At 39.4% G+C, this 21,073-nt stretch overlaps 1 protein-coding gene across 1 annotated transcript in view; it reads left to right on the forward strand.

Annotated features, from left to right (window-relative positions):
- EXT2 (exostosin glycosyltransferase 2) overlaps positions 1-21,073 on the forward strand; it is a 117,089-nt gene that overhangs the window by 49,836 nt on the left and 46,180 nt on the right. The window contains exon 8 of the mRNA XM_079788135.1: positions 3,228-3,359. Coding sequence (XP_079644261.1) covers positions 3,228-3,359 — 132 coding nt within the window. The remainder of the gene's footprint in view (positions 1-3,227; positions 3,360-21,073) is intronic.

The raw sequence follows: 21,073 nt of genomic DNA on the forward strand, positions 1-21,073 counted from the left end.
ATTGGTAGAAAATATCCAGATTAGAGCACAGAGAGAAAAAATACAGAAAAGAGAATAAGAGACATGGGATGCAGTGAAAACATTTCATATGTGTGTGTTTAGAGCCCTAGAAGAAGAGGAAAGTGACAGAACCAATATTTAAAGAAATATTGGCTTGAGAGTTTTCTAAAAGCAGTGAAAGACATCAAACCACAGATTGCAGAAGCTCTGCACTCTTTAGTAGGGTAAATGCAAAGAGCCAAACCTAGGCATGTCATGTTGAACTGCTGTAAGCCAAAGACAGAGAAAGCTTAACTGCAGTTAGAATTAAAAGGCATGTTGTCTTCAAAGGAGCACCAGTAAGTCCAACAGCTTTTATTTATTAGCAAAAATTGCATGAAGCCAGAAGACAATGAAATTGTATTTATAATGTGCTGGGGAAAAATGATTCCTAGCCTAAAATTCTCTATTTAGCAAAGATATGCTTCCAAAGCCAATGTGGGGGGAAAAAGAAATTTTCAAGCAAATAAAAATTAAGAGAATTTGCTGTCAGCTGACCTGCAGCAAAAAACCCCCCACAAAAACAACAAGTTCTTCAAGCAGCAGGAAGATAATTTGAGATGGAAGCTCAAATGTGCATGAAGAAATGAAGACTATCAGAAAGGGAAAATATATGGTAAATGTAAATGAAAATTTACTTTAAAAATCAATAATAATGTCTTATGCTATTGAAAATATGTAGAAGAAAAATATTTGGCACTGATAACGCAATAAATGGGAGAGAATAAACAGAGGTTTTCTTATATTGTTTGGTAAGTTGTGAAATTACTAATTTGAAGTATAATATCATACAAAAATCAATGATGCTTACTTTAATTGTAGGATAGCTACTAAAAGAATAACAGAAGACTAAAAAACCAGCAATCTAATGAAGAAGAAAAACATGGAATAATAATTAAATTTGTTTGATCAATTTTAAAGGCAAGAAAGGATAAATAAAGGATCAAAGAACAGATGAAACCAACTGAATGATTACACTATAAATGGGACTATATGTACAATTGGAATGTTGAAGATTTTTGGATGGGATAAAATATTAAGATCTATTTATGTTCTTTTTACAAGAGATAAGCCTTGAGAACACAAATTTGAAAGTAAGAGTGTGGAAATAAACACATATACATATACATATACATATACATATACGCATCCACAAGCAGAAAAGAATCAGTAAAGATATCGAATATTTAAACCGCACTGATAATCAACTTTACTCTACTTGATAATTATAAAACACTGGAGGGCCCAGTGCAAGAAATTCATGCACTGTGGGGGGAGGGGTGGTCCCTTAGCCCACCTGCGCCCTCTCGCAGTCAGGGACCCCTCGGGGGAAGTCCACCTGCTGGCTTAGGCCTGATCACCAGGGGGATCGAACCTAAGCTGGCAGTCAGACATCCCTCCCGCTGTACAGGGCTTTCGCAGTCCGGGGCTTTTGCATTCCGGGACCCCTCACTCCTTACCACCCACCTGCAGTGGAGGTGGGAGAGGCTCCTGCCACTGCCGCTGCGCTCGCCAGCCGTGAGCCCAGCTTCTAGCTGAGTGGTGCTCCCCTGATGAGAGCTCACTGACCACCAGGGGGCAGCTCCTGCATAGAGCATCTACCCCCTGGTGGTCAGTGCGCGTCATAACGACTGTTATGCTGTTCGGTCAATTTGCATATTAGGGTTTTATTATATAGGGTTATAATCATCAACTGCAGAATATACTTTTTAATAGATTATTTACAAGAATAAAGTACGTAGGCCACACATCAAGTTTAAATAAATTACAGAGTATTGAAAGAACGTTTATATTCTCTGATCTCAGTGCAGTCAAAGTAGAAATCAGTAACAGAGAAATAGAAAATTCAAAAATATTTGGAAATTAAACAATATACTTCTAAAATGACTAATGGTCAAAGAAGACATCACAGTGGCAATTAGACAATTTTAACCTAAATTATAATGAAAATGAGATACAAATGTCCGGTATGCATTTAAAATAGTGGATAGAGGTAAATTTATAGCTTGAAATGCACATATTAGAAACAAATATTGAAATTAGTTATCTCAACTTCAATCTTAAGACACTAAATACCAGGTGAACTCAAGTCCTTCAAAATGAAAGAAAGGAAATGACTAAAATAAGAGCAGAAAGGAAAAAGTAGAGAAAATTATATGATAAAAAACATGAACAAAACCAAAAAAAATTTTAAAGATTATTAAAATTGATAAACCTTAGTAAGACTCACATGCAAAGAGAAAACACATATTCTCAGTATCATGAACAAAATGTGTATTACTGCGATTCTATAAGCATTAAACAGATGTTAACACATACTTTCAGTCTAATAAATTTAACAATTTATTTGAAATGAACATAGTCCTTGAAAAATACTACTTACAAAACTGACCCACACATGACGATACACACAATTATATGTCTATGAAAGAAAATTAACCCATGATTTAAAACCACACACAAGGAACACCTAGCCCAGATGGCTTTTTTGATGAACTCTTCTAAACCTTTCAAGGAAGAAATAATGCCAATCTTACATAAAATTTCTCAAGGAATAGAAAAAGAAGGAGTATTTTCCAACTCATTTTATGAGGCCAGCATAATCTTAATACCAAAATCTGACTTAAATATTATAAGATTTGAGCAAAAGTGGTTAGAGAGAAAAAAGTAAATATTATTTGATTCCATTTATATGAAATTTAGTCGTGGACACATTAGAATTCAAAAGAATGATTCGCTCTTAGAGGGTGACGGGCACAGCAGAAGGGAATCTTCTGGGGTGCTGGAATGTTCTCTGTATTTACCTGGGTAATAGTTCTAAGTATGTACATACATGTAAATTCAGTGAGCTGTGCACTTAAGGTTTCTGCACTTTATGTATGTCATACCTTTAAAAAGACTATAAACTTGCTCTGGTGTAACCATATTTTCATCATCACAAAATTTCTCTTATATCTAAATTGAATCCAGTGTATGGGTCCCTTGCTCACATTCTGTTTTGATTGCATTTGATAAGTGCACACTTCTGATGGAGCTGTTGTGAACAGCAGGAAGCACTTGCCATAGGCTCCCCCCTCTTTGGGAATAAAGGAATTACCCAGACCCAGCGTCAGGTGCGATAGAGCAGCTAGTTCTTCCGCTCTATCTCACTTGTTTGCTCACTTAAAACAGTGTTGTTTTCTTTGCAGGCACGGTGGTTCTGGGAAGCATACTTCCAGTCAATTAAAGCCATTGCCCTGGCCACCCTGCAGATTATCAATGACCGGATTTACCCCTACGCTGCCATCTCCTATGAAGAATGGAATGACCCTCCGACTGTGGTAAGTGAATTCCAGTGCTAGCCATGTTGGGCACGGTCCAGCTGTTGGGATGGGACAAAGGAAAATGTACTGAATTTGTAAAGGTTATTTAAATTCTAGCTTTCTAAAATGAAAGCGTGCTGTTATACTTGGGGTCTGATAAGGCCGGCTTAATTCTAAAATGATGATAAAAGTAAGAAATACAAAAGCAGCAGCTCCTAGTTTAAGTGTGCTTAGGAAGACAGTATGTTTATTGCAGAGATCAGCGGGGAGGCTTGGGTCTTGTAGGAAATGAAGCCTTCCTGATGGCTTGCAGTAGCAATGCTTAGAACTCTTGAAGAGATTCTCTAAATTACTTAATAATAATAGTTTCTATCTTAAGTGCTTACTCTCTGCCAGGGCCTGGGCTAAATGCTTTACATGGATTATTTCACTGAATATTTCTAACACCCTGTGAGGATAATAGCCAGCAAAGGCGATCTAGAGGCAGCATGGATTGCCACGTCACTTGCAGAGGTCCCTGGGTATTTCCGGCAGAGCGGTGAGATGATCAGAAGCTGTCCTCAGGGCTTCTTCCTTGCTTGAAGGAGTCACAAGGCCCTTGTGGCATTGGGGATTGTGGGGTGGCCACACCTTCTTTCACATGGAATATGCCTGAGGCTGAGGGGCTGGCAGTTATTGCTTTCTAGCTGCTTTGGAGCACCTGGCTGTCTAGTTCATAGACCCCAAGCTTTCATGTAAGATAACTCCATTCCTCATTCTAATCATTGCTCTCTTTCCGGCCAGCCCTCCTTGTCTCCTGATTCAGCCTTCTCAATAGTGCTGTATACTGCTGCCTCGTTAATCTTCATATAGGACTCTCGTTTTCTCCCTCCCTCCCCCCTTCCCTCCATCCTCCTCCAATCTTTACTAAGCAGTTGCTATGTGTCAGACACTCCACCAGGTGCTGAGAATATAGAAAAAGAAGCCAGTCCTTGCCCTCAAAAGAACACTCCACTAACTGGGGAAGCCAGTGAGTAAGGCTGCAAGTGAATGTGAAGTGCTCTCATAGAGTGGTGTACAGAATGCCGTGGGAGCACAGGGGGAGGCAGCCCTCCTCGGCGGGAGGGGTCACAACACTTCCTGAAGGGATGCCTGAGAGGAAGTAAATATAGGCTTTAGGCTAAAAATGAACAAAACAAAACCTTTCTGTTCTGCTTGAGGTAAAGTTTACTTCTGTTCATCTCCTTCCTTGAATCCATTACCAAAGGTAAACTTACAGAATGTTTGTAGTCACACATAAGCATCTATATATATAAAAGCCTAAGTGACCGACCGACTGGTAGCTATGTTGTGCAATGACCACCAGGGGGCAGATGCCCCAACTGGTAGCTATGACGTGCACTGACTACCAGGGGGCAGACGCTCAACACAGGAGATGCCGAGCTGCGGTGACTTGGCAGCTGTGGTTTTTGGGTGACGCACCCGGAACCAGAGAGGAGGGAGCCCGATTCTGGGGTGTATCACCCAAAAAACGCCCTCTCGCAATCCAGAACCCCTCAGGGGATGTTGGAGAGCTGGTTTTGACCTGATCCCTGCAGGCCAGGGTGAGGGACCCCACCGGGGCACGAATCCGTGCACCGGGCTTCTAGTAGTTATATAATTTCAGAACACAAATGGGATTATACAACACACATTGTTCTCACCTTGTCTTTTGGGCTTTAATAGATCATTGACTTATTTCCATTTCATTCTGGATAGTATACAATTGGCTGTCTATGTCCACTGGTTTCAATTTTCTGAGTTTTGCATTTGTGTATTCAACCAATTACAGATCAAAATTATTTTTTTAAAATCCCAGAAAGTTTCAAAAAGCAAAACTTGAATTTGCCACATGCTGAGCACTATACTGAATCCATAGGAATGAAATGATATGATATGTAGGGCATACCCTGCCGTCATCTATATGCAAATATAGATTATATGCAAACAATATGTCGTTTTATATAAGGAACTGGAGCATCTGCAGATTTTGGACCCTTCCCTGGGGGAGGGTCCTAGAACCAAACCCCTGCTATACCAGTGGATGATTGTACTTCAGTTTTAAGGGTGGCTATATAGTATTCCAGTTAGGTGTATCCTACGTAACAGATCTGTTATTGATAGGAATTTAGATTGCCCCCCCCCCCCCCCCCATTTTCAAACAGTAATACAAGGGACGTTCTTCCATATATGTTTGCACATAAATGTGTGAATATAGTTATGGAATTAATTTTAGCTGAGATATTGCTTAAAGAATAAACACATTTTGATGTTGATAGATATTAAGAAATTGTCCTTTCAAATGACTATACCAACTTATAGTTCACCAATAACATTTTGATAATTCTGGTTCTCTTTGCCTTCTGTAATCCTGAATACTTGAATTTTTGCTCATGTACTAGGTAAAATTGATCTTACATGTATTTTTTAAGTGGAAGGTTGATATTTTTGTCAGTTCCCCTCAGAATACACATATAAATCTAGTTTGTATTTTGATTTGCCACATTGAATTTTTAGATTTTTAGATTCATTCTGTAGGTTTTTATTGAGTGCCTGCCACATCCCAGACAGTGTTCCTAGTACTTGAAATGTATCCGTGAACAAAGCAGAGAAAGTCCATGCCTTTGGGGAGTTTACATTGCTATCTGGAAGCAAGGTTTGTTTTTCTAGTAGAATTTTAACATTTTCCTTCTTAAGTCTTGAAACATTTTCTTAGATATTATATCTTTCTTATGCTCTTATAAAGAAATACTTTCTGACATCATAGTTTCTTACTAGCTACCATTTGTATAAAGATACCTTATTGGATTTTTAAAAAATTATATTTTTGTTGATTTCAGAGAGGAAGGGAGTGGGAGAAAGAGAGAGAAACATCAATGAAGAGAGAGAATCATTGATCGGTTGCCTCCTGCACACCCCTCCCTGCAACCCGGGTATGTGCCCTTGACCAGAATTGAACACAGGATCCTTCAGTCCGCAGGTCGATACTCTATCCACTGAGCCAAAACGGCCAAGGCACCTTTTTGGCTTTTGTATATAAATTGTGTATCATTTTACTGAATTCTACAATTGTCTCATTTTAAAAATTTGATTATTTTATGTTTTCTAGATATATAATCATATCTACAAATGCTAATTTTTGCTTCCATTTCCCAACATTTGAACCTTTTACTTTTTTTTTTAAATCTAATTGCATTGGCTAGTACTCCTAGAACAATGTTAAATGTAATTTGAGTGTTAAAAGAGAAGAGTAGGTATTATCTAGTCTGAGGAAGAGGAAAAGTTAGTTTTTATCCAGAAGGAACAGCAAATTCAGAAGTGCAAAGGGGTGAAGAGAGCATGGTATTTTAAGGAACTTCAAGGTCAGTGTGACAGAAGTGAAGGAGACTTGTGAGGGAGCAGCAGAGGATGAAGCCTGGAGAGATCACCAAATATCTTATGTCTTACTGAAGGTGTTGGAGTGTTACCTGCAGGTAACAGGAAATCACTGAAACATTTAAACGGAAGTGATGTGGTGAGATTGCGTTTTAGGTCAGTCTTACATCAGTGTGGAAAATGGATCAATTGCAATGGGACAAGACTGGAGACAGGAGACTATTTTAGGAATCTAGGTGAGACCTAATAGAGGATAAATTTGAGCAATATCCTGGAGAACTAGCTCTCTAAACTGGCAAAAGAAGGTGGTTAGGAAAACTGAGGTATATGGTGTAGTTTATCCAGATAGAGAATGTGGGCACATGGGGTGTTGGGTGAGGATGGCACTGGGGTCCAAACTCAGTCTGACTGCAGGGCCTTTCTCAGTCTGCCTCCAGTCTGCATTTTTAGCTTCATTTCCTTCTGTTCTTTAACGGAGTTCTAGATTTCTTGGTTCTTCCTGTGAATACTCTATGCTTTTCCTTCTCTGTGCCTTTGTGACTGTTGGTCCTTTCACTAACATGCCTTTCATCACCGTTGCCTTTAATTGTCCACATTTGATCCAGATTTCAGTGGCCCACTCATATACCCCTTCCTCCGCGAGGTTTTCCTGGACTCCTAAGCAGGAAGTAACTTTTCCTCCTCGTAACTCTTAGAGCATATTATCTGTATTTCTTTCCTATCATTTAACATGCATAGAAGCATAATTCCCTGTATAATTTTAAGGGGACTTCTGTGTTATCTTTGTATTCCTCACAATACCTAGGACAATTTAATTCAGACAGGAAGCCCTTGATATATAAAGAAGAGAAGGAGGAGGAAAATTGGGATCTCAGGATTTGAGCCATCCAAGCCTCACTCACACTGATGTGACATCCATTATTTTATTGGACCTTAACCTGTGGGAAGGTGGGAAGGATCAGTTCTTTCTCTGCTGTAAAGCTGATGTAATGAGACTCACGGTGCCTAATGACTTATATGAAGTCATATAATTGGCAAGTTGTGTAAGCAAGTGAGAACCCAGGGCTTCCACCTGTAGATTATTTTGAATTGCTTATGGAATTTTATGGGAGCCATTGAGCCTCCTCATGGCTGAAGCATTTCCACTATTCCAAGCATGTGGTACAAGTTTGAGACAAAGAGTATCACATCTGTTCTTCTGCTTGAGAATTCCTGCAGGTGGGATGGTCATGACCCAGCCAGAAAGTGTGGGCACAGTGGGACTTGATTCTGTACTTTTATCTAAAGCACTAAGAAAAGTGTAATAAGAATAAATGGTTGGAATTTTGTCTTTCATGAGAATATAAACTAGAAGAAAATAGTACATGAAATTTTGCAGTTTTGAAATAGATGTGCTTTAATTTAGGACAAAATAGTCAAATTTTGGAAATAACATAAGTATAAAAAGCATAAATCCTGATATGCAGTTGGAAAATATATGCCAAATTTTTATGTTGAACTCTTTCTTAAATAGTCCTTTTCAGGGAAATTTAGTGTTGATCACATTTGTAGGTTCTCAGGTGGGTTTTACATTCTGCATCTTCAGTGAAAGCAACTGGCCTGAGTAGTGATGATTTATTTATAGTTAACTTGCTCCTCCCCTTCAGAAATACTTAACCTACTCTAGATATGATTACTAGGAACCCAACTTGCAGGAGAGTCTCCCTTCTGGATTCCATCAACTGTACAATATCAGAAACCCTGAGGTGAGAGTAGGCATGGATCTTGGTGACTAAATCAAGGGAGGTCTGATTTTTCAAACATATGCTTTCAGGGCCTACAGCCATGCACTGAGCTTGCTCAGGCTGCAGAGAAAGGGATGAGAGTGGAGCCCTATTTTGGCCAGATGCTGCCGCCTTAATCTAACTAATGTTATAAAAAACAAACAAATAGCCTGGCTCGTGTGACTCAGTGGTTGAGCATTGACCTAGGAAACAAGAGGTCACAGTTCCATTCCCATCAGGGCACATGCCCGGGTTGCTGGCTCTATCCCCAGTAGGGGGCGTGCAGGAGGCAGCTGATGGACGATGTTTGTCTCTTATTGATGTTTCTGTCTCTCCCTCTCTCTTCCTCTCTCTCCAAAAGTCAATAAAAAACACATAAATAAACAACAAAACCCATTATGTGGATTATGAAGACAGTGTGGGGTGGCCTTGTAGAAAACAAGTATTTGCGTCACCAGGTGCCCTGTCATTCTTTCCTGTAACCAAGTAGGAGACTGATCACATTATGCATATTGTGTCACACTCTCAAAACTTGAAAAAGTCTGACAAAGTAATTGTTGAGCATAACTTTAAGTAGCAGCTCTGTTGGTTAGAGACATTGGCCCTTTGTTTTGAATCTCTTCTTTGGGAGGAATTTCTCACCAAGCTAAGGTTCTTTATGAGAGGATGAGTTTGTTTTTATCATTAATTTTCTTAGCTCCTCATGTCAAGGCTGTGTATATTTTACTACCTTTCCAGTCTCTTCATGCTTTCATTTTCTCCCCTTTTTTGCACATATCAGCAAAACTTTATCATCTCCCCAAATACTCCACACCTGTATCATTCCGAATGTTAATGTCATTTCTGGTCTTGCTCCTTGGCAGGCCCCATCCCTACACCTGGGCCTAGCCTGTGTAGTGGGAATCTCCTTGGATGCCCTCCCTCGCCTTGCCTCTGGTTCTCTGCCAGATGTGCGCATGTCTAGAGGACAGAGACTGAAATGTGATATGGGGATGGAGTTGGCAGGAACTGTGAAATTTTGGATTCCTGGGATATGTCACCCAAACCATATTTTCTCAGCAATAATTTTCTAAAAACTAAATGTAATATAGCCCTAAAATCATGTTGTAGGGTGGAATATTTTTCCATGTTATTTTTCTACAATGTAATTTAAAAGATTATTCCCTACCTTTTCAATGTCATAGTTTCATTTACCCAGTCCTTTGACTGACAGTTGTTTCCAAATTTGCTATTATAGATAACACTAGCAATTCCACATTTGTTTATTTTCTTCCTTGACCATACTAGACCTAGAACAGATAGGGGAGAGGGCAGGAGTCCCATGGCCATTGATAAAAATTGATGTGGAAAGTGGGGAAATGACTCAAAATGGATTATTGTATTCAGCATAGGAATAAGATGGAAAAACAAGAGCTCATTCCTATGAAATCTAGCCAGAGTGGCGATTTAGCTGCAGGAAAGGCCTCAGATGAGGATTACATACCTACCTGCACTTCCTGTTAGCCTCGGTCCAAGTCCAGTTTTTGAAGACAGAAAGGGAAGGGATCAGTAGGCGGGATATAGCATAGGCGTACTTGATTGGCAGTTACCACCCGTGAGGAGCAGGAATCCGTGAGGAGCAGGAATCCGAGTTGTGGGTAAAATGTGGCAGTTTGCTGGAGTCCCCTAAGATCTTAGGGAAGTGGTTTTCCACTTTAGTATGCATCAGAATCTCCCAAAAAGCTTGGGACAATACAGATTGCTGCCACTTTACCCCAAGTTTTAGATTGGGTAGGTCTAGGTGGGGTCCTAGAATTTGCATTTCTAGCGAGTTCCCAAGTGGTGTTGATACTGCTGGTCTAGGGACCATACTTTGATGTGGGATTGATTCCCTTTGTGTGTCCTAATACGATGACCGGAGAAGGCTCGCCCTTTCTCCCCATCCAGTTCCTCTTTTGGACCCTCAGGGCTTGGATTAGAAGCATCTAGAGACTGGGTTCAGACTACATCTGTGTCAGCTGCATGAAAAACTCAGAGGGCTGCTTGTACTTAGTAGATGTCCAGACAGCGGCTCTCACTCACAAAGGTTATAGTTGTACAAGCAGCTGAAAATATCACTCAACTGTAAACACTAACAAGCAATAAATCACTCTGCAGGCTGAAGAAGCACCAGCTCAGATGCTTGAAGCAGCGCTCTGAGTTGAAAAGACACCAGGTTAGCAGTCAGTTTAACTCAACCCAGTGCCCTTTAACTTCCAGGTTGTGGAATGTTTCTCTGGAATTTGAAAGCCTACTCTGCCCCCCAGGAGGCCTTCTGGGCTCATTCTCCCCTTCTTCCTCCCACTGCCTAGATATGACTAAAGTATGTATGGAATTTAGAAATTTTAGCTTGAATTTTAAGTAAGTTTAAGCTTTTTGAAGTCTTTGTTTTTAGAGGTATCACACTGATAGGATCACAGTTGCACAAGCAATCCATTATATTACCCCAAATTCCAAACCTTTCTTTGAGTATCCTTTGCCTTTGAATTGTCTGCTGTCTGCAGTTACTTCTGTGGAAACAAGCTGTTTCCTGGTCATCAGCAGCTGGGGAATAAAGAAAGCCGAGCCGGGTCTGCAGATGGAGAGGTGCAGGAAGATCCAAAGAGCTTGATCCAGCGTCCCAAGCAGAGAATTTGGCCGGTTCTGGTGGTCAGAAAGAAAAAGGAAAAAAAGACTAGCTCACTAGCCAGATCCAGATTAGGGGGTGGGGGGTCGGGGGTGGGGGGTATGTAAGGAATATGAAAAGCCAGACCCAGAGGTGTTGCTAAGATGATGATCATGTCAATCAGGTCTTTTGCACAGGCATCCAGGACCCTTCCTAGTAGAGAGAGATGGGTATGCCTGTGTAACACACAGCCGCACCGCAACTCCAGTAGTGGTGGGTGAATCTGTACACATTGTTTCCCTGGATGCAGACCTTCCCCTGCTGCTTGCTTGAGAGTCCACTTTTATGGCTCCAGTGGTCATGAATCAAAACCTGGCTGCTTCCTTACATCACACAGCTTGTAGGAGGGCCGTGAATAGAATAGTTTTTCTGAGTCTGTGGGAGCTTGATCTGGCAGCAGAGTAATTAAGAACATATTGAATGTTTGGCAAAGTCATCCTTCATGCCCCAGCTCTCACTTATTAGCGCATCAAATTCCCTTTCTCCTTGTTTCAGGGGCCATTTTAATTCTCCCTCCAAGTCTGCTTAAATGATCCAGTAGCAGAAGTTACCAGGAAAATGTAGTTGTTGGGTATTTCAACTAATAAATTTTGTTTCTATTTCTGATATCCTATTCTAGATACCTGGCTTCCAAATAATTAATATTTAAAGTATAATTTTCTAATAAACAGTCATTACAGCTTCAGAGTAGAAAAATTTCCATGTTGCTCCATCTAGTAGTGGATTCTTCATTTTTGGTTCTCTTTATTTTTTATCTCAGCTATATTTCTTAATTTTATATTTGAAAAAATAGTACAGCTTAACACTCGTATGCTTTTAAAATTCAAATAGTAAATAAAGCATATAACCAGAAGTAAGGCTTTTCCCAAAGGGCAGCTGCTTTCAACTCTTCAGGCTTCCCTCTGCTGCTCATCTTCCTGTCTTCCAAGAAAATGCTTGCATGCTACTCTTTGATTTCTCAGTCATAGACATTACCTTTTTGCTTCCTTTGAGTTAGCACTTCTTCTCCTGTTCTCCCTTCTTCTACACATTTCTTTTTCTCCCATCTTACCAGTAGGGCTGAATCATTATTTTTTATTAAAGCAGTATTTATTGTATACATTATTAGGACTGTATAAGTATTATTTTCAACTGAACCAAGCAGTAAACAATGTGTAACTTTTATTTTCCAGATAGTTAATAACTGCCTCTTTTTTTCCTCCTAGTTTTTCATGTTCCTATCACTAATTATTTTTTATTAAATTCTTCAACAAAAGAATAAAATGGTCAAGCACAGGTAAACTATAGGACTTTTCTTTCTGGGTTGACTGCTCTCTAGGTCTCCTCTACAGTGGTCATCCTGAACTCAGTGTACCATGCTTCTGGGAATTCCCTTTTTTTCTGTTGGATTCTGTTTCCAGGTTCCAACATCATCCTCATTTTTGGTTTATTTTTTTCCAATAGCTTCCTAAGAAGGGGACTATAGGGAGAGAAATTTTTTGTCACCTTGCATGTCTGAAAATGTATTCCATTTCACATTTGATTAATAGTTGGACTAGTGTACATTTCTGGTTGGGGTGAGTTTTCTTCAGAATTTTGACAGCATTGTTCCATTGACTTCTAAGCTTCCATTTTAATATCAAAAAGTGAGATGTCATTCTAATTCTTGATCCTTATATGTAACATTTTAATCTTTTTGGGGAATTTTATGTTCTGAAATTTTATGATGGTATGAGTGGTTTGTTTGTTTTTTGTTCATTAGATACCAATTTGGAGGTTCATGTTCACTTCTGAGAAATTTATGTGTTTAATATTTTTTACTAGAGGCCCGGTGCATGAAATTCATGCACAGGTAGGGTCCCTAGGCCTGGCCGGAGATCAGGGCTGATTAGGTTCCCCGCCTCCCCGCCTCCTTCCCTTGCCACCCACACACTGTTACCTCGAGGTTCCCCCCTCCCACCTCCTCCTTCCCTCGCTCCCTTAGCACCCCACCCCCGCTGCTGGTCGCCTGCCATGCTCCACGCTGCCCCCTGGTTGTCAGCGCATGTCATAGCAAGCAATCGAACTCCCGTTCTCCCAGTCGAACTCCCGAGGGGACACTTTGCATATTAGCTTTTTATATATATAGATATAGATTACTTTCTTTCCCTGTTTTTCCTTTCCTCTCTTTATGGAACTTCCATTGTCTAAATGATGAATGTACTAGATTGATCCTTATTTTTCTTATCTCTTCTGTCCTATTTATTACCTCTTTTTGTTTTAGTGGTTTGTTTTTTGTTTAATTTCTTAGATATTTTTTCAATTTTATCTAATGACTTTTCTTTTGATTTTTTTAAATTTTGTGCATTTTTAATTTCTAAGAGTTTTTTCTTGACTACTAGTTAATCTTTTTTTATAGGTTCCTAGTCTTATTTTTTTAAGGATACAATACTTTCTCTCTCTGAAGATACTTGTGGTTTTAATTTTTCTTTAGCTCCTTGTATTGTTTGTTTCCTTTGATTCCTTTTTCATTTTGTTATTTTCTATCTTTCATATTGGAAACTTGCTTCAATAGCCTGATGTTTCTCAGCAGTCTGCTCTTATTTAAGAGTGAGGCACTCAAAGCTGATTAGAAGCTCTTTGTATACAGGTAAGGCTTGTGAGTTGATAGGCCTTATTAGGTTTAGCGGATGGGACTTGATTGTTTACCCAAATGTTGATATTCATGGGTTATTTCTGTTGGATTGGTTCATTGATCCAGAGAATAATCTTTCTGCCTTGGATGTGTGGGAGAGGAGGGATAAGTCTGGGCTATAAGCATTTTGGGAGCTGAATGGAGGAAAGAGATGGGTTCTTCTTCATTTTATAGATAAATGCTTGATCTGCTCTGTTCAGTATAGTGTCTCACCCTGCCTTTCATGCCTACTGTCTCTGAGTATGGAATCTCTCTGACTCATTTTCTCCAGAGAGTAAACTACCCTCCCCTGCTAAGCAGGACAGCAAGAGGGTTGGCCTGCTTGTGCATGTCAGTTTAAGGGATCTTGGGGCCAACTGCTCCTTATTCCTGTTTTCAGAGTTCCTCTTCCTGGACACCTAATACCTCCAATTTCTGAGTCGTTTTATTATCATACTTGGAAGGTTCAGCCTTTTTTTTTGTTTTGCTGGTAATGTATGTTCTTCTGTCTGCATTTTGTTGTTTGATTAAATAGACCTAAAATTCTCTGTATTTTTATTTTATTTTAATGTAATTTCAGACTTAAAATTCCAAAATAGTAGAGTTCTGTACACATTTCATCCATATTCCTTATGTTAATATTTTGCCACATTTCCTTTATTCTTCTCTCTCCCTCTGTCTCTCTCTGTTTCTCTCTCTTTCTTTCTCTCTCTCTCCCTCTCTCTCCATTTACATATATATATACTAGAGGCCCGATGCATGAAATTCGTGCAAGAGTAGGCCTTCTTTCCCCCAGCTGCCGGCACTGGCTTTCCTCTGGCACCCAGGACCCGGGCTACCCTTGCAGCCCTGGCTTCATCTGGAAGGTCGTCTGGAGGACATCTGGTCTAATTAGCGTATTACGCTTTTATTATTATAGATGTTGTGTGTATGTATATACTGGGGTGGGCAAAAGTGGGTTTATAGTTGTGAGTATGCAAAACAGTTTATTCTTGTATTATTATTTAGGAAACATTGTATTATTTCCCATACGAACAACTGTAAACCTACTTTTGCCAACCCCTGTATATATGCATACTTTTTTCTTCTGAATCATTTGAAAGTTGCAGATATGATGTACTTTTACCCCCAAATACTTCTTGTATGGAATCACTGGTGGGGAAATACTTTGAGACTATAAATATCCTGTCACTCCTCAAACTTTCACCCACTAGTTTTAGCATCCACTGATGATTTCTTGCCTGAATCAATTGTTATAATGGTTGCCAAATGGTGATTTTCTAATTCCCATTCTCTAGCTGCTTTTGAGAGTGATTTTTCCTTAAGTTTGGGGTTCATGTCTTTAATCAGTTTTGGAAAATTCTTAGTCATTTTCTTTTTGAATATTACATAGCTGTCACTCTCCCTAATCTTTCCTTTCGGAATCCTATTTAATTAATGTATGTAGACCTCTTTCATTCTGTTGTTATGTCTCTCAGATTTTTTTTTCTCATGTTTTCCACATTTTTCTCTCTCTGCATGTTGGATAATTTTTCACATCTAATTTGCTGTTTTCTTCCGCTATGACCAGTGCGATTTTTACCCATCCATTAAGATTTTAATTTCAGTGGATATTTCTAGAAGTGCTATTATTTTTCAAATCTGCCTGCCCCAGTTTTTTTCATTGTCTCTTTTTATATTTAATTCATTCTTTTGTATCTTTAATTATTTGAGATACTTACTTTATATTCTCCAATTTTTAACTTCCTTTTAAGGTTTCTAATCCTATCATTTGTGTGCTGCCTATTGCTCTTGTTGCATTGTTTTCTTCTATGCTTTATAATTTTGGAATGTAAATTCATCTTCCATAGGTTTTCTGTGCAAATCTTTGCCACTGGGGATAAAGTGGTATTTCTCCAGAGAGTTTATCTGCTCTTGTGGTTTTTGTTTGTTTGTTTGTTTTGTTTTTTGCTTCTGCCAGGTGTTCCAGAGCTAGTGCAGAGATAAATCACTTTTTTTTTAACATTAATTTTTCATAGGAGTTTTCCATACTACACAGATAGAGTTCATTTAACCCCCAGGTAGAGTTTCCTCCAGTGAATTCTTCCTCCATACCATAGCTGACCTCTATAATATAGTCAGTGGGCTGCCAGCAAACATTTTTATACCCAGGCCAGAGAACAAGCATCTATTTCATACTGTCAGTGTAGTTCAAATATGGGATAGTCAGATGAAATTTAAAATTTTTTTTGCCTCTCATGAGAAATAGTAAACTACTTAAACTAAGCCACCATTAACGTTCTCAGACACTTTGGATTGTAGATTGACTTGTTTGTTTGAATCAAATAAGTTACAAGTCTTTTCATTGAAGCATTTCTTTTAAGTGTTTGCAGTATACATATTAAGCAACAGATCCAGGGATGATGATTGTGTATTCAAGGCCATGTTCTAAGAATAATCCAGATCTTTTGCACTATCAAAGAGCTGAATTATTATTTTTAACATATCAAAATATAAATCAATGATGTGTTTTTGGAGCTCCTACTTTATTGTATTCACCCATTTAATTGATTAGACAGTATCTTAAACCATCTTACCATAGATAAACTTAGTGAAATTTATTACTTGCAGACTGATATAACTCATGAATTATTAAAAGCATCAGCATATGGAACCTGCTCTTTTCTCATTCCAAATTCTTTTAATATGGCTTATGTTGAGCCATTTAACTGGCTTCTGTCCATCCCACTGATGGAAGCAGAGCCAGACCAGGGTTCTTATAAATGATTGGTTTCTCTTCCAGCGAGGAGGATGAAATGTCAACTTTTTCCTTTACTACCTGAAAAGCAATCAGTGGCAACCCTTCCTGCTCTTCTTGACAGTAGTTTGGCTTTACAAAAGAAGGCTGGGCATCAAGCCAAATGTAAATTTTAGTGCTATATACAGAAAAAATGTAAGTAGCTGAACCTCAGATAATAACTGGAATTTTCAGAGAGGCATTCAGATGGGTTTAACCTGTGAGCCTTCAGTAAGCTAACTATAGCTCAGAAATTCCTGAACTGCATGTTTTAATCCCTTTTTTCCTGGGGGTGATCTGAGTAACCTGCAGTTACTTACCAAATCTCTCTTTGTAGTAGTTTGCTCATCTGTAGGACTGGGTTTAGGTAAGAACAGAGTGACTGATTTCCAATTACTAATCAAGGCCATTGAAAAGGATATTTTAGATTCAAACCTGAGTTCAAAACCATCTATTTACTTGATCTTGTGCTTTTTTATCTCTTTGAAATTCATTTTCCTTACCTGTAAAATGGGGTTATTACTTATTTCACAGAGTTACTATGAAATAATACGTGTGGAACCATTTTGTAAGAGTATGTATAGTGCTATAAAAATGAAGTGTTGTTAATGTAAGGCTGCTAGTTTTATCATATGGAAACGTAGAGCTTAGAATTGGTGGGACTCTGGAGGGGAAATTTGGAATGTACTTACTAGAGCAGCGATCGCCAACCACTGGTGGTCCATGAGGTCTGAAAGGTTGGTGACCACTGTACTAGAGGGCATTTTTTGAACCCAGATAGGCTCTATTTTTTTATGTTCTGTTGTTCTTACAGATGAAGAAAGTGAGACTGATTTATTTTTGAGATCTACCTCCCCATCATTCTGTTTTATAAATGAGGAAATGGAGGTCTGGAGAAGTATGGTGACTTGTCTAAAGCAGAGATTCTCAGTTGATCATGCCACCTATTATACTGCCATATTTCTTAATAATTGTTTTTATCTTGACCCCAGAATTAAATAGAAAACACAACAGTACACAATTAGATTGACAGTGTAAATATAAGAAGACTCTGTCACTGGCTTTATGATAGATTAGATATGCTAAATGACCTTCCCAACAGAACAATTAAAAAACGGAATGAATTATTATAAAGCAGCTTTAGCCTATTGCTAAGCTTGTATGAAAGGGTGGTATTTGTTGGTTCCCTAAACAAAGTGAAACTAGGCATTCTGGGAGGTGATTGTAAGCCAAAGCCAGCTTTTGCTGTGGAGATTTTTGCAAGTTTGATGACCTGGAGCTTCTACCTGATAACTGTATGAAGCAGAGGACAGGGGACCAGGAGTAAAGCCTGTGAGCTGGAGGATTTAACCCAAGCTTCCTGGATGGCAACTAAAAGATTGTATCGTCAGAGACAGAGTAAAGAACAGTAAATCTGTATTGACCAAGATGTTGAGAACTGAAGTCATAAGCCACCGTTGTGGCTTTGTGGTCCAAATTCATACTACAAGTGTGGCCCAAATAAGCCTTAAGAGTAGAATTTGATTAAAAGTGGCCTGAGTTGATAGGGACCAGCAGAAGTAGACACAAACTCTCTTTGAGGAACTCTGCTTTAACTTGGGTCTTAAATAATTTTTACAAACAAAGGGTCTAAGGAAAATGAGCAGCTAACAGTTAAAAACCACAAAACTATAAATAAGGTAGACACCTTCAGAGATCTTCAGATTATAAGATTAGATTATTAGGTTCCAATAAATTATTCAGAATGCAGCCCACGGAGACAAAGAGATGTGAAGGAATCATGGAGTGATGTGGGGAACAATTCCAGCATATGTCTAATCAGAGTTCCAGAAGAAGCGAGAGAGAAAAAGAAAAGATGTTAAACACACCTAGAGGAAAGAGACTAATAGTAGAACTATTTGGCCTGCTCCTGTGACCCTGATTTAGACTCTATGGCTCAGTTTCTTTGGATGTCAGAGAGCTGCAGCACCTGTTACTACAGTACAAATGCGGTTAGATACATTCCAGCTCCACCAATGAGAAAACTTATTTATGAACAGATTACTGCAAGTAGTTGTAGGAATTCTAAGTTGATAATTTATTCTCTCCCTTAGTTGAGTCTGCAGCACTAAGGGGATTTCTAGCCTGCGATTTCGTCGTCTTTCATGTGTCTGTTTAATGTGAAGTCAGTGAGATTTAGCCATCAGTGTTATTCTTGTTTTTCAGAACAATCAGTTATTTTTTGTTGGTGGAATGAATTAAGGACATCATGCAGCAAGTAGACTTCAGACTTGTTCCGAATCTTTTCTCTCTTCATCCTCCTTGAAGACGTTGTTAGATCTCTGTAGTTCTCCGGTTTCCCAAGTCAGTGCACGCCCAGAAGAGTGTGCTGCGGAGTCACTGGGGCTGCAGAGGTTTAATGGTTAAGGCAGCACGGGCCACATTACTGACTGCCCCTTTCAAATCTCCCAGTAACCATTAACATAAATATCATCTCACCCTTTTGGACAGGGGACACCACCCCTGTGCACGTTAGTAACATGATGCTAATGCTTAACCCTTTCGTTGCTCTGTTTGCTTCAAAGGCCCTGCCTTACAGCCATTGATAGGGAGTCTGTTTGAACCTAGAGGAGAAATGAAAGGGTTAGCTCCTTTTGGTTTTGCCCTCTGACCACTTCAGGATGAGAGGCATGATGAAATACTTTTCAAAGTCTTCAGTGGAAACACATCATGCATAATTGGAGCAAAAAAGAATAAATCAAAGCTTTTCCCCCCCTTTTAGTCTGGTAATTCATAATTGAAACCACATTGAGGTAAGGGTTGATAACTTCAAAACAACCAAGAAAACTGCCCTTTCTATCAAGGTAGGGATAGGTAAGGCTACTCATTACCAGGGGCTCAAAAGCTTCTGTGCAACAGGCCTGTCTTCTCTTTCTTCTCACTTTTCTGCTCAGGCAAAATACCTTTATTTAAGTCAAATATGGGTTGACTCAAATATCTGCTTACTTCTCTTCTTGTCACATAAAGTTATACATAGTGACATTTAAAAAAATCTCTGATATGATGAGTAATGGGAATTAAAGTTTGCATCATCTTGCTTTGAGCTTGATTTCTCCTGTCTGGAATTGGGTTGATTTAGACTGAAAGAGTCCTTTGGTTGGTAATGAAATGTGGCTTTCCTCACTCTTGATTTTATAATCCTCAAGTAGTTGCAGTGGGAACATTTCAGAATGGTTAGCAAAGGCCGTTTGCTCTCCACCTTCCTCTAAGTTTTGTGTGGTCGGTAACCTTGGCTAGAATGGTTTTGGTTAGTCATAAAGGGCTACCGTGACCTTTCCGCTAAGAGAAAGCAAACCGGGACTTCAGGAAGGGCTTGGACAACTAGCTTCGGTGAGCTTGCCAAAAGACACACCTGGTTGTTGGAATTTGAATCTCTTTCTTGAAGGAGAAAAATCCCTTTGCCTCGTCTCCCAAGGCCTTTCTTTCAGGGCATCCTGAAAACCGAACCTACAACTCCCTCTAGCTAGTCTGTCTGCTCACCACTAGCTCCTTCACCAGGGCTTTCCGAATAAGCGATAGGAAAGAACTTTTCTAAAGCGAGCACTGTGACCTGACAGTTGTCATGGCTATTATGGATTACTTTTATGCGATTGCAGTTTAACCATCTGGATTTCTTACTGAAGCTTCTACAATGAATATTTGTTGTAGGAGTGAGAAGCAAAGGGTGGGCAAGAGAGAACAAGGCATCTTGGCGAAATGCCGGTACTCTGTCAGGATGATACACACTTCTCCTCATGGTACCTCCTTCCAGCTTTGAGTGAACAGCTTATTGAGTATATTTGAAAGGTGTATTGATAACCAAGATTCTGAAGGTGCAGCTGCAGTAGAGGGGCTTCGCCTTTTTTTAGGTCTCTGTTGCCAAGTGCCTGGCTCCATGTTCTATCTTGCCGTGATGGAAATTTAATCAGGCAACAGAGTTAATTGCCAGCATTGTTTCCTTTTCCCTGGCAGAAGTCAGACTCTTGAGTAAATGATGGAGGTTTAAATTTGCTTGATTTCCTGCAGAAAGTGGGGTCAAGAGGTCCCAGACTGTAGACACTCTCTTTGGTCAGCCAGCAGGGGGTCAGGTCTTAAAGGTATTTCAGAGGTGACTAAATGCCGTTTTCAAATGTCCTTCTCCAGTATGGTTTTTTCCTCTGGGGGTTAGTTTGTTGACCTTACCCCAGTGGAGTGGAGTGCCTGTGTGAAGGCATACACCCCAATTAAAGCTGCCTTTCTCCACTCGGTCACTGGGCTCCAGAGGCAAATGGGATTATGTTTGAGGAGGGAAAAAGCAATTGACAGAAGCTTAGTTGCAGATCGGTGTTTCCTATTTCTGACCTTTTGAAATAGAACATAAAGGTAGCAATGTTAATTTATCAAACAGTCCTCAGGAAAAGAAAGTTTCAAAAGCTAATCATGTGACTTAAAAACAACTTCTGACATACAAGGCTTTGCATGATGTGG

Source organism: Cnephaeus nilssonii (assembly GCF_951640355.1).
Source record: "Cnephaeus nilssonii genome assembly, chromosome: 13".
In the NCBI taxonomy this organism is placed as follows: Eukaryota; Metazoa; Chordata; class Mammalia; order Chiroptera; family Vespertilionidae; genus Cnephaeus; species Cnephaeus nilssonii.